We start from the raw sequence: 13,893 nt of genomic DNA on the forward strand, positions 1-13,893 counted from the left end.
CGGTCCCAGATCACAGGGAAGGGGCTCTCGGTCCCAGTCCACAGGGAAGGGACTGTCGGTCCCAGTCCACAGGGAAGGGACTGTCGGTCCCAGTCCACAGGGAAGGGACTGTCGGTCCCAGTCCACTGGGAAGGGACTGTCGGTCCCAGTCCACAGGGAAGGGGCTCTCGGTCCCAGTCCACAGGGAAGGGGTTCTCGGTCCCAGTCCACAGGGAAGGGGCTCTCGGTCCCAGTCCACAGGGAAGGGGCTCTCGGTCCCAGTCCACAGGGAAGGGGCTCTCGGTCCCAGTCCACAAGGAAGGGGCTCTCAGTCCCAGTCCACAAGGAAGGGGCTCTCAGTCCCAGTCCACAAGGAAGGGACTGTCGGTCCCAATCCACAGGGAAGGGGCTCTCAGTCACAGTCCACAGGGAAGGGACTGTCGGTCCCAGTCCACAGGGAAGGGGCTCTCAGTCCCAGTCCACAGGGAAGGGGCTCTCAGTCCCAGTCCACAGGGAAGGGGCTCTCAGTCCCAGTCCACAGGGAAGGGGCTCTTGGTCCCAGTCCACAGGGCAGGGACTGACAGCCCCAGTCCACAGGGAAGGGGCTATCTGTCCCAGTCCACAGGGAAGGGGCTCCCTGTCCACAGGGAAGGGGCTCTCGGTCCCAGTCCACAGGGACTGACAATCCCAGTCCACTGACGCCATTCTTCCTTTAGCCAAATTTTCCAAATCTGTGACTGATCCCTGTCATTTTATAGCATCTTTGGGCGTGAAGTGGCCTTTAAGGCGAGTATTTACAGAACCAGTAAATCGAGAAGATTCCATAATGCTTCCTGGTGATGTACAAGCTCTCGATGACCGGAAGCCAGGGGAGCTGAAGGAGTTACTGGAAATGCGATCCATCTCCCTAGGCCCTGGATGAGTTTGGAAAGGCCTGAAGAACTGTGTTGCTATAAGTGTTGCCACTGGCTGAGGCTGCCAACAGCACATCACTGCTCTCTTGAACTATTCCAGCTTATTCCCACTAACTCACTCCCCTTCCCTTTTTCAGAGCCGCTAGAGCGCCAGGGGACCACTCCGGTGGTGATAGTGCGCGGTACAAATATCCTTTAACATTAACATTACTTGGAGATCTCCATGACTTAGATCGTTTGGGTCTTGAAATTCCTATAGAGTGCCCGGTGTGTTTTACGTAGAAGCTGGCAGGTGTAGATTGAGAGAACCTGAGGTTCTAGTGACTCTTACGTTTTTCACCTTCTCTGAAGTTGGGTTTCTATTCCAGACATGCTTTGAGACATCTCTCCGGGGAATCGCACTTCCCCATATAAAGGCTTATATAAACGCCATAACAGCTGGTAAGCTGCAACGAAGGCCTGCCTTGCCTTGTCCAACTTCCTGCCTGACCCCCGCATGCCGGGCGCATCGCGGCGCCACATCGAGGCTAAGCCTCGCTTATCCCGCCCATTACATCCGCCGGCAGGCGGTTGCGCCGGCGGCCCTACGAAGGCCATACAAAGGCCTGTTGAGAGCCTGTTTGGAGCATCAGGAGCCAGGGGCCACGGACCTTTAATCTTTTGTGAGTAGTGGGAATACCCTCAGTCTATACTATTGTGCTTTCTAGTATGCCCTCTGCTACTCCGCACCCATAAACATTTGAACTCGGTTTCTTTAACTGTTTGCTACATACGCTCATGCTTCCAACGCCGCCGCCTCTATGCATTACTGCTGCCACCTCTTTAATAGTACAGGCATCCTTAGCCCTTAGTGCTCCATGCCTCATGACTGCTATTTGGCCGTGCCCTATGGTCGCTAACGTACCACTGCAACTGTGTTGTGCCCTATGGTCGCCTAGACCCCACTTGCATTGTGTTGTGCCCTATGGTCGCCCAGACCCCACTTGCATTGTGTTGTGCCCTATGGTCGCCTAGACCCCACTTGCATTGTGTTGTGCCCTATGGTCGCCCAGACCCCACTTGCATTGTGTTGTGCCCTATGGTCGCCTAGACCCCACTTGCATTGTGTTGTGCCCTATGGTCGCTTAGACCATACTTGCATTGTGTTGTGCCCTATGGTCGCCCAGACCCCACTTGCATTGTGTTGTGCCCTATGGTCGCCTAGACCCCACTTGCATTGTGTTGTGCCCTATGGTCGCTTAGACCATACTTGCATTGTGTTGTGCCCTATGGTCGCCTAGACCCCACTTGCATTGTGTTGTGCCCTATGGTCGCCTAGACCCCACTTGCATTGTGTTGTGCCCTATGGTCGCCTAGACCCCACTTGCATTGTGTTGTGCCCTATGGTCGCCTAGACCCCACTTGCATTGTGTTGTGCCCTATGGTCGCCCAGACCCCACTTGCATTGTGTTGTGCCCTATGGTCGCCTAGACCCCACTTGCATTGTGTTGTGCCCTATGGTCGCCCAGACCCCACTTGCATTGTGTTGTGCCCTATGGTCGCCTAGACCCCACTTGCATTGTGTTGTGCCCTATGGTCGCTTAGACCATACTTGCATTGTGTTGTGCCCTATGGTCGCCCAGACCCCACTTGCATTGTGTTGTGCCCTATGGTCGCCTAGACCCCACTTGCATTGTGTTGTGCCCTATGGTCGCCTAGACCTCATTCGCATTGTGTTGTGCCCTATGGTCGCCTAGACCCCACTTGCATTGTGTTGTGCCCTATGGTCGCCCAGACCCCACTTGCATTGTGTTGTGCCCTATGGTCGCTTAGACCTCATTCGCATTGTGTTGTGCCCTATGGTCGCCTAGACCCCACTTGCATTGTGTTGTGCCCTATGGTCGCCCAGACCCCACTCGCATTGTGTTGTGCCCTATGGTCGCTTAGACCCCACTTGCATTGTGTTGTGCCCTATGGTCGCCTAGACCTCATTCGCATTGTGTTGTGCCCTACCTATAACGCCTATGCCCCCTTCACGCCACTCCCCTGTACATTACCTTAGCCCCAGCATGCTACTCTGCCTGACTGCGATCATGTTCCCTTTCTGTGTCATGCAAAGTAACATACCCTGCACTGGCAACAGTTACCTAGCCTATAATAATGGTTTAGTCAGACCCGCCTGCCCAAGACACCACCCGATCACCTGCCCTACACCATTCCTGCCCACCACACCAGCCTTCCCCCCGGATACCAAGTCCGCCCTTCCCACCCATAGACATGCACACGTTCCGCATGTCGCAGCTAACACACACCTAGCTGTCTATAAGCAGAACCCCATCAACACGAGAGCATCTTGCCCTACCATTGACCACAACACCTCTACATTAGCTAACCCAACCAACTCCCGTAACACTACCCTCATCCCCTCCGATCGGAATTCTAGACTTGGCGCCAGAACCCACCACAGACCTAGCAAAGGCCCTACCAAATCACTCAATAAGATCAACCCTCACACTGTAACACCCATCAACACTATCCATCCCAGTCTTAAAGGAGCTCTCCTAAATGTCAGATCATTAGTCGCCCATGCCACAGAAGTCGCTGACATTATTCTAACAAACAACCTGGACTTCCTTGCGGTAACCGAAACATGGCTGCACGATGCTGCAGGTCCATCTCTTACCCTAGCCATACCTGATAACTACACCATCCTTAGAGCAGATAGACCGAACGCTCGAGGTGGCGGTGTAGCTATCATCTTTAAGTCCACGCTTGACATCAGACTATCCTCTGCTCCCCCACTCAAATCCTGTGAACACATTACAGTCAAATTTCAAACCTCCCCTAAAAGTACTATTACGCTGCACTTAATTTACCGACCCCCGGGCCCTCCTGGCTCATTTGAGGAAGACATCACTTCACTAGTTGCTGAAAGCTCCAAACCATCAGCACAATTGATTATACTCGGAGACTTTAACCTTGGGTTTAACGACCCCCTAGACACCCCAGCCACTGCCCTGGCCATGGCATTAGAGGAGCATGGCCTCCAACAACTTTGCTCCAAACCCACCCACTCGAAAGGCAGAATCCTTGACTGGATAACTACCCTTAACTGCAACATTACTACGAAAGATCCCACACAACTTATCTGGACTGACCACCACCTCCTCCCGTTTGACATTCTTACCAGTAACTCAGCACATAAAAGGCCTATCATGGCACCTGCCTGCCCTACTAGGAAAAAGAGCAATATCACAGCGGAAGCCCTAATACCTCTGGTGATCCCTACTTTAAACGCACTACCCGCCACAACGGACTTGAACCAACTGGTCAACGCCTACAATGAGTCCATGGCCAAAGCCATTGACATCATTGCCCCACTGAAACTGCGCAAAGGAATACCCAAAGCGCACCTGAACACATGGTTCACCCCGGAGCTCAAAACCCTGCGTCAACAAAAAAACAAACTTGAAGCACTCTGGAAATCAGTGCCTTCTATAAATAACAGAACCAATCTCACCAACATCTCCACCCTCTACAAAAATGAGATTATACGGGCCAAGAAAGAATCTCTCAATACTAGGATCTCCCAGGCAAGCTCCAGTACTAAGGAGCTCTTTAACATACTAAAGGAATTAGAAAACCCCATTACCCCCACTGACTCTTGCACTAAGGATAAACCCTGGTGCACAGGGATCCAGAATGCCCTAGCTAACAAAATCTCAGGGCTCCAAACTAAAATCAACAACAAACGACAACAACTCACTCTCGATCCCACCTCCTTCCCCACGCCCCCTCCACCTACTGCCACTAGTTCAGGCTTCACCTTCAAAAAGGTATCCATATTGGAGGTTCAGAAAATTATAGCATCCCTTAAACCATCGAATTGCAAGGGGGACAGCTGCCCCGCACAGATCATAAAAGATGCAGCTAGGGATCTCTCCCCATTTATCACCAAATTAATAAACCTGTCCTTCGCCAACAACATGGTCCCCAGCAATCTGAAACAGTCCTGGGTCCTACCGCTACTAAAAAAAACTACTCTCAACCCTGACATCCCCACGAATTACAGACCCATTACCACCGTCCCATTCCTACTAAAAATCTTGGATAGAGTGGCTTATTTACAAATCCAGGACTACCTTGAGGCCAATCACCTACTAGGAACTCGCCAATCTGGCTTTCGACCACAACACGGGACAGAAACGGCCCTTGTTGATCTCAAATGCCAGATAGACGAACTCAAAGACAAAAACAAGGCTGCCATCCTTCTACTCCTTGACCTCTCCGCTGCCTTTGACCTGGTCGACCATAAAATCCTGTGCAACCATTTGTCTCTGGCAGCACACTTCTCCCACTCTGCAGTCACATGGATCCAATCTTTCCTGGACAACAGAACCATGCGGGTCTTCTCCCCCCTAGCAGCGGCTGACCCCATCCCCATCACCTGCGGTGTCCCACAAGGATCCTGTGTCTCACCTACCCTTTACAATATTTTCACCAAGCCCTTATTTGACAAGCTGGACAATCTGGGTGTCACCTATACTAACTACGCAGATGACACCCAGATACTCCTCACCCTATCAGGCAACTACAACAAGGACGCCAAATGGATCAATGAAGTCTTTTCCATCATTCAGGCATGGATGGCCACACATGGCCTATGCCTGAATGATGACAAGACTGAATTGCTTCTTGTCGGCTCACCGAACACTATCAGTGAACTCTGTCCCGGCTACACTAGCTTCACTATTGACGGTAACACCATACCCATTGCCAAGAGCGTAAAAACCCTCGGTTTCTACCTAGACACGAACATCAACCTAGCTAAACAAATCAACATGACCGCCTCAGCCACTGCCTACACCGGTAAACTAATCAGGGCCTGCAGACCACTGATCTCCCCTAGCAACTGTCTCATCCTAGCCAGAGCACTCATTCAATCTAAACTGGATTACTGTAATAGCCTCTATGTAGGTGCCAACAAAACAGTAATCAATAAATTGCAAGTTTTACAAAATAACGCACTCCGTGCCGCCCTCAATATTCCTAGAAGGGAACACATCTCCGCCACCAGAACTGCCTGCAAATGGTTGTCCATCCAACAGAAAATTGACTTGAAAACCATATGCCTTACTTACAAAGCCCTCAATCATCTTGCCCCACCCTACCTCTCGAACAAATTTACACTAAGACAGAACACTAGAACCACCAGATCGTCCAACTCATTACAACTAACAGTTCCCAAATACTCCCTCAAAAGAGCTGGAGGATCCAGCTTCCCAACTTTGGCATCACAACTCTGGAATTCCATCCCACTGGATATTAAATCTACACCTACTTTCCAACCCTTCAGAACCAAGGTCATTTCCTGGTTAACCAACAAATAACTGTCCTACCACATATGTATGCACTCCGAATGTCCAATTTTATGTATATTGTTTGAAAACTATTATCTATGCCCTATCAATACTGTACTATTGTCTTTTACCTGTAACCTGATGTTCAAAGCGCATATATACCCCCGGGTCAAGAGCGCTATATAAATAAATAAACAAACAAACAAACCTTTTGGATTTGTGTGTATTTAGGAATTTGAATTTCTCTGATAGCTCTCTGTCCATCCTCTTCTCCGATGTGGACATGCTTTACCCCACACTATTTTCTTCATAGTTACCGGTCAGATTGCACAGCGAGTAGAGCGCTCGCTTTGACATCCGTGCATAGCCTGCTGACTCAGGTTCGAATCCCGGCAGGGCCAAACTCAGCCTTTCATCCTTCCGAGGTCGATAAATGAGCACCACACCGTGAGAAATGAGCAGCGCTCAGATACCTGAGGGTTTGTAGCGCTATATATAAATGTACAAACAAAACAAACGGGGGGGACCAAAGGGGGTGGCGGGCACAAGGCAACATCACAAGGGACCAGAGGGGCATAGTGCTACTTGAACGTAAAGTTTTAGTTGCTTGGTAGGTAGTGATTCTTTTCTTTAGGTATTCTGGGGCAGTGCCATATACAGCTGTGTGTGCGAGGACCGCTATTTTGAATTGGATTCTAGCTTTAACAGGGAGACAATGAAGATTCCTTCAATGTGCAGTAATATGCTCACTGCGAGTTACTTGGTTTATAATGTGCACAGCATTATTTTGAACCACTTATAGGGTGTGCACTTTCTTTTTAGATGTGCCTCCTAATAGGACATTATAGTAGTCCATCTTCCAAAGATTGGTGCCCCTAGCCGGGGGTTCACAATTTTTCTCAGCAATTAGAGGTCTAATTTTTCTAAGAAGTTTCAGACAATATTGTGTTTTATGGGGGATGCTGTTGACCTGTGAATCTGTGCTAACATTACAGTCTAGAACTGTGCCCAGTGTTTTAACTTTAGACTCAGTTTTGATGACACATCCATCAAGCATAACTTTGGTGTATTTTTGATCTAATTTGGATCTCTATGGGGATAGGCCGAATTCAGACACATCCAGTGTTCCATCATCCACCGTTTTACAGTTTTAAAAACATCATTCAGTTTAGCAGAATCCGGTTCATAGTTTGCGTCCAAACTTAGCAGAAGCAGAGTTGCATCAGTGTAGTTGGTGAAACGGATATTCAGAGGCTTAATATAGAGATTGAAAAGGTCAGGGGACTTTGAGTGCACAGCACATTAGACCTCAGCAGCTATACCTGAAGCTAAAGCCGGGCAGTTCTCTAAATTAGAGCTTTCATTGTGCATGATGGAGGGTTAGGAGTGAACTCGTCCTCTACTCTGGAAAGCCTTCCAGCTGCAGTAAAACAGTAAGCCAAAAATAACCTGTTTATTTGACCTTGAAAAATATGCAGGTGCTCTGGTAGAAAGTTCAAGTGGGAACCAGCATTTTAGTGCTGGTAGGACCCCTGACACCTTGACATGTTCTCAGCTATGAAACAACATAATCCAACATAAAAGCAGGATGTGTCGCTGTTAAGATGGATTTCTAAACTCTGACCTGGTGGGCAGAAGTTTAGGAGGCCACCCTTGGTTTAGTGAAATAGGGGAACCTTCTGGGCAAGCCAGACCAATTTATGTAGCTTGGCAGGTGGTCAAGACTAAGTCTCAGGAGGGGTGAGAGTGATCTGAGCCCACAATGAACTAGCACAGTAACAAACCACAAATTACTCTTACACAAGTGTATATGAAAAATATATGTATACATTTATTGTCGGTCGGACAAAATAGGCACAAGTAAAGTTTAGTTATATCAAAACAGTTACCACACAACATACTCTACTATATAACATATATACAATATGTTTCCTAATGTGACACATGAGGAAAACGCAGCCACAACCTGTAAAGAGAAGGGTGAGTTAACACACTAGGAGCATTACGCAATTCTTCTTTCTACTAAAGAGTGGTTCCCTAACTTTCGAGTCCAGCCATAAGAAGTGGGGAGCCTTGTACTCACGCAGGCAGAACAAAAAGCGGGTCTTCTTGGGAGAGCTGTGGCAAGTCAGGAAGGGGCTTGAGGTGATGAAGAATTGCTTCCCACTATTCCAGTAGGATCTGCCCTTGGTGGCAGAGCAGTTTTCAAAAGGTGAGAATAGCTAGGGAGTGCAGGCTAACCCAGCCAAGATCAAATACCTTTTAAGGGATATTCGTGCGTAAAAGAGATCGGTTGTGCGAGGGGGCCGCCGGTAAGTGATGCAAGTACTCACCGATCCTCGGCACAGTCCGGACCAAATGTTGCCAGTTTAGTCGAGGTCGCTAGTAATTTCGAGTCATGCAGTTTTACGGCGCTGCGGCTCTCAGAGGCTGCGTGATAGAACGATCGTCTTTGATGGGATAGTTTCCTTTTCTCAGCTTCCGAAGGAGGTATGAAGAAAATTCCAGTGCAGCAGGTTTCAGGGCACCGGAGGGCAGAACAGCAAGGCACCTACAGCGAGGGGCACCAACAGGTAGTGACGCGGAAATCACAGATCCGGCAGCGTTATGCACGCTCCTTATTCGGGACCTAGAGGAGCTAGGTCTGCAGAATTTGGCAGGAGAGGACATGGGACCACAAGCCAGCGAATTCTCAAGACTCGGGTTTCAAATCGAGACGGCAGCGATTCTGCTTGATACCCTGAGGTAGAGCTAGACAGTTCACTGGATGGCCCTGCAACACTTCCGAAGGGGCTAGTTCAGTGGGTAAGCAGGGGGCGCCAAGAGTAGTTCCCATTACTCCAAAGGGGTGAAGTGCCTTGGCAGTCCTTCTTGATCGATGAAGAAAACAGGGGTTTGACGGGACAGCAGAGGGGGAAAGGTGCCAAACCTTCCACATAGTCTCCGGTTCACGGTGGTCCTAGTCATTCAGGCACTCCAGACACCCTGGCACCAGTATTGTGTATTGGGACTAGGCAGTCTCAACCCGCTTCCTCGGTACACACACGTGACATGCAGAAGCCTGCGAAAGTGATTGGTTTTCACGGGAGGCTGCATGCCCAAATAAGGAAAACCCGGGTTACTCGACCTGGGTGAAGGCAAGGGACAAAATGGCCGTGGAACAGAACACTTTGTGACTTGGCCATTTTCAGACCTGGCCACAGTCTTGAGCCAAACGCGGTAAACGCGATATGATTCTGTAAAAAAGTAGTAAAACACTTATAAAAAAGTAACTGCTGCCACCAGTTCACCCCAGGCACACTCGTACAATCACCAAACAATCCTTTGAGGGTGTCTATGGCCCTAAAACAAAAAGGACCCCAGCACATGGTACTGGAAGGTACATTGTGCACTGTTAAAAAGTTACCAAGAAATGGCAACCTAGCCAAAGACTAAGGGAAACCTAATTTATCAGTACTGACAGTCTGAAGGACGTATCAGTTTCCCCATAACAAGTGAGCAAAAGCCCAGAGGAGTGCAGCTGAAGCATGTGCTCCTCTGGCAAAAGTCAGGATAGGAAAGCCAAACAAAGCAACATTTTTGGGGGATGGGGGGTCCATAAATGGAGGGAAAATTACACATTGATGAAATCTTTCCTAACAGTCGCACCCTGAAACCACATCACACATTGGTTGAGTCGCCTTTACTACATGAAACTCTCTGCAAATGGGTTGTTAATAATAATAATAATAATTTAGCATTTATATAGCGCTACGAACCCTCGGGTATCTGAGCGCTGCTTATTATCATTGGTTGCTGGTAGCTCCTGAGATGCCCTGTGCCGTCTTAAGTCTTGTAGCTCCTGGCCGTACTTTAGCAAGCAATGGCACCTGCGGAGACTCATTCAGTGTCCGAGTTATTAATCCGTATTTCAGTCGTTGCCATATACTAAAGAGCAAGAAGTGGCATTTAAAAACGTGCTTAAAATCTTTGCCCAAGGAGAGTGAGAGAGGCCTGTTGTAGCAGAGAGGGGATGGCAACAAAAGCAGAGATGAAGTGACAGTGATGGATCTCGTGGCAAAAAAGGGCAATGACTGACAACTGCAGAAATGGAGGGAGAGAGATTGATACAAAGTGGAGTTAATGAAAAGGAAAGGAAAGGAATGTGAAATGATATCCAAGGGGACCGTGGATTCAACAGGTTGCCCACAATAGAGCCAAGGACTGACCAACATGGCAAAAGGGAAAGCACGGTTGCAATGCCTGCATTTTCCACTTGATGCCGCATTCTGTAAATAAAAGCGAGGCACACCATTCTTCAGGTACTCCAGAGTCACCTTTCTGAGGATTAAATTGCTGTGTGAAACTATCCTTTTTAAGATCTGTTTTTACTTCTTCACTAAGCCTACAATATCCCAAGTAAGCTGTAGAGGAGCAGGTGAATGGTATCTCACTAGTTCCTGCCCCCTCGCCACTAACGTGTTGGAACAGCAGACGAAGGGCTATGGCTGGAGCGTCTTGTGTAATCTTACTACCGCATCGAGTGTATGAGAGATGTTATGCACTAAAACAGTCATATAGAATGTACCCTCGCACTGAAAATGTGGAAGGATGCTGCATGGAAGGATGTCGGCACGCACCTATGGACATCATGAAGCGCTAAGTGAAATCCGACGAGGGCAGAGTGATGTCATAAAGAAGATATATGAACCTATGTTGAAACAATATGAAAATACTTAAGAATGACTGAAGCACCAAGAGAAATATGTACCTAAAGCTAAAGTAATCATGACTATAAAGACGAATGAATTAACGTGCTGGTTAATAACTGTAAATACGCAGTAACGCAAGATAAATGAGACCTATAGAAGCTTGCTATAAAAGAAGGATAGCGAGAAAACGCAGCAACACACAGGTTTGACTCTTGATCCTGCGCTTAGAAACCACAACGCTCGTATTAAGTGTGTTTATAAATGAACAATTAAATAAAATATATAATGTGGCAAGGACGGCCATGATGGGAAAAAAAACGCTGGCTCATGTCGAATTCAACCAAGCTACCTCAGACAGACCAAGACTGCAGAATCAGGAAACATTGGAAATACAGCTTGTGTGCAAAATGGTGATGAGTCAAGGTTGGCCAAGGATCAAGGATACCATTTTAAGGAATAATTGTAAGGTACAAGGAGAGTTATATGGATAAACCCTGAATGTGAGACATTCCTCTTAGATTAAGGAAGAAGAAAACATCTGCAACAGCCAAAGTATTGGACAATTCAGAGTATGACGTCTATGCAAGGTAAAGTGAGCAAGTCTCTAGAGGCCAAGAGGAGCAACAGCACCCCGCATAATTGAATCAAATAGCACAAATAGCAGTAAATAAGAGGCTGAAATGGACAAATTCACGGTCTCTTCACACGTGGCTCAGAAGTCAAAGATAAGGGCTATTTATTTGAGCCTTAGACGAAGATAGTGGTGTGCTCACACTCCCTGAAATGTTCCAGGACAGTGAGCAGGCTACAAGGTCAACTACAGATGGAAGACTTTGGCTGATGGCCGACCGATGAGGGGTGATGGATTAATTGGGAGAAAGGGGAGTAATCTGAGGCAATTCAAAGTATTTCATTTCACATACGTGATTGTAAAGAGCCGAAAGTCCAAGGTTGGGATAGTATGCCAATTAATTAGTGAGTCTAAGGGGCAACCTAACATACAATGTTGCATAGACCAATCTGCTGCTATTTTGTCCGCTATAATCCGTACTATACGTATGCAGAGGTAGTTCAAGGTACGTTTTAAAGATATGGGGCTGCCAATGATGTATTCTGATAGGTTCTATACGTAGATATGTTCCCCTAACAAATCCCTCCCTTCAATAGGTTTTATGATTTGTAACCTAAAATGACGTCATAGATGATGCATATTGGGGTATAACACCTCTGTGTAATCAAGCTCGTTGGTGAGTGTGCAAACATCAGTCCGATGCCTGTCCGTTCTCCCTGCTTTATCAAATGAGCATAAAGTAGTACTTTGCCACATTCCTAGAGTCTGTCCGGTTATTTGGTCTGAGATCTTTATTTGTAATTCCATCTAGCACAAGAGACTCTTCAAGGTGCTAGATCACAAAGCATTTCTAGAACTTCACATTATCAGCACCTGCTCCAGGGGAGTAAATTATGATCACAGCAAAATCTCTGGCGCTCAGGAGCTACTTTCAGCTCCTGCTCCATGAATCCCCATTTCAGCCCCTAGCATAAGGTGTTTTTGGCCAATTTTTGAAGCAACTGAAGGGTGTCTTTTTAATAACAAAATGTACCTGGTGGCTGGGTTTGAGTATTTCTAGATAAGTGAGGTAACGTCCTGGTCTCTTTCTGTTTTTTATTTAGGAGTAAGTGGACTTGTCACCAGTGAATGGCCGTGATATTATTAATTGATGTGTAATGTAAGATTAAATAGGAAGCAACAGTGTATTGGTTGCGTTATTTATGTTTTTGCAAAAATTGCCAATTGAAACTGGGTATTCAAATCCCCATTACGGATGAGCCAGCAGGTCTATAGGGCGATGACCATACCAAAAATGCAAAATGCTAGTGTGGGGCAGTCAAAATGGGCCACTTTTCTGGCCAATGTAGGTCAGTTTGATGAGTTACTTCACTGTGCGGCTAGTAGTTTTGACCATTGTTGCTGAATAAATATTCTTTAAATATCACAATTTGCTTACATTTTAACAAAAAACACCCCCTTGGGTACTATTCAAACAGTCTGTGACTAAAGGAATGAATAATTATTTTCAAGTGCGGGCCACTTTTTCATTGGTGCCTGAGACAGTCTTATGCTCCAGTCCGACCATGTGAGCTGTCCCAGCCCATTTCCTCCAATCTAATAAAAATAAAATATATATATATATATATTTCTTACATTTCATGCTGGGCTCTCGCGCCCCCCTGGAGGGGTGCGCCCCACATTTTGAAGACGTCTGTGCTAGGTGGTGCTGAACGCCCCCCTCCCATCAGGGAGCTGGCAGTGTTGGTTGTGCATGACTACTCTTAGAGCAGGTATTTCTCCCTGTACCCAGCAGAACACCCCCAGCCTGCTAGTTTATAGACAAGATTATGGATGCTTGCTGACGTACATTGTGTTTTTTTTTAGGCCCTGCTTTCCTTTCGTGATGTCGTGGCTCGGTTCTCCGAAGAGGAGTGGAAACTGCTGCGAGAGTGGCAGGAGGAAGTACACAGGGACGTCATGAAGGAGATCGAGCAAGTCTTGATCTCCCTGGGTAAGGTTCCGGATCCTTCTGCATTCAGTGGGCACCGGGCACGACTCCTGTTCTCTGACCGATTTCCTAGACAAATCTCATGCGATGCATTCCACAGAGGAGTGGACTGGGAGCCAAAAGGGGCCCTGGAAATAATGTTCCAAGTGGCCCCATATTCCAACCCTTTTCCTATGGGACAATTTGGAAATCCCTAGGCCAGCCCACCCCTGCCCAGGGTGCAGAGGCCAACCGGGAAATCTCCAGAGTTCCCTATAGGCCAGCCCACCCCTGCCCAGGGTGCAGAGGCCCACCGGGAAATCTCCAGAGTTCCCTATAGGCCAGCCCACCCCTGCCCAGGGTGCAGAGGCCCACCAGGAAATCTCCAGAGTTCCCTATAGGCCAGCCCACCCCTGCCCAGGGCGCAGAG

The 13,893-nt window shown here is 47.8% G+C and overlaps 1 protein-coding gene across 1 annotated transcript in view; it reads left to right on the forward strand.

Moving 5' to 3' along the window:
- Window positions 1–13,893, forward strand: part of LOC138580072 (gastrula zinc finger protein XlCGF26.1-like) — a 392,628-nt gene that overhangs the window by 7,755 nt on the left and 370,980 nt on the right. The window contains exon 2 of the mRNA XM_069650324.1: window positions 13,361–13,487. Within this exon, the coding sequence (XP_069506425.1) occupies window positions 13,361–13,487 (127 nt within the window). The remainder of the gene's footprint in view (window positions 1–13,360; window positions 13,488–13,893) is intronic.

Source organism: Ambystoma mexicanum, chromosome 3p (assembly GCF_040938575.1).
Source record: "Ambystoma mexicanum isolate Mex_15411 chromosome 3p, UKY_AmexF1_1, whole genome shotgun sequence".
Lineage (NCBI taxonomy): Eukaryota > Metazoa > Chordata > Amphibia > Caudata > Ambystomatidae > Ambystoma > Ambystoma mexicanum.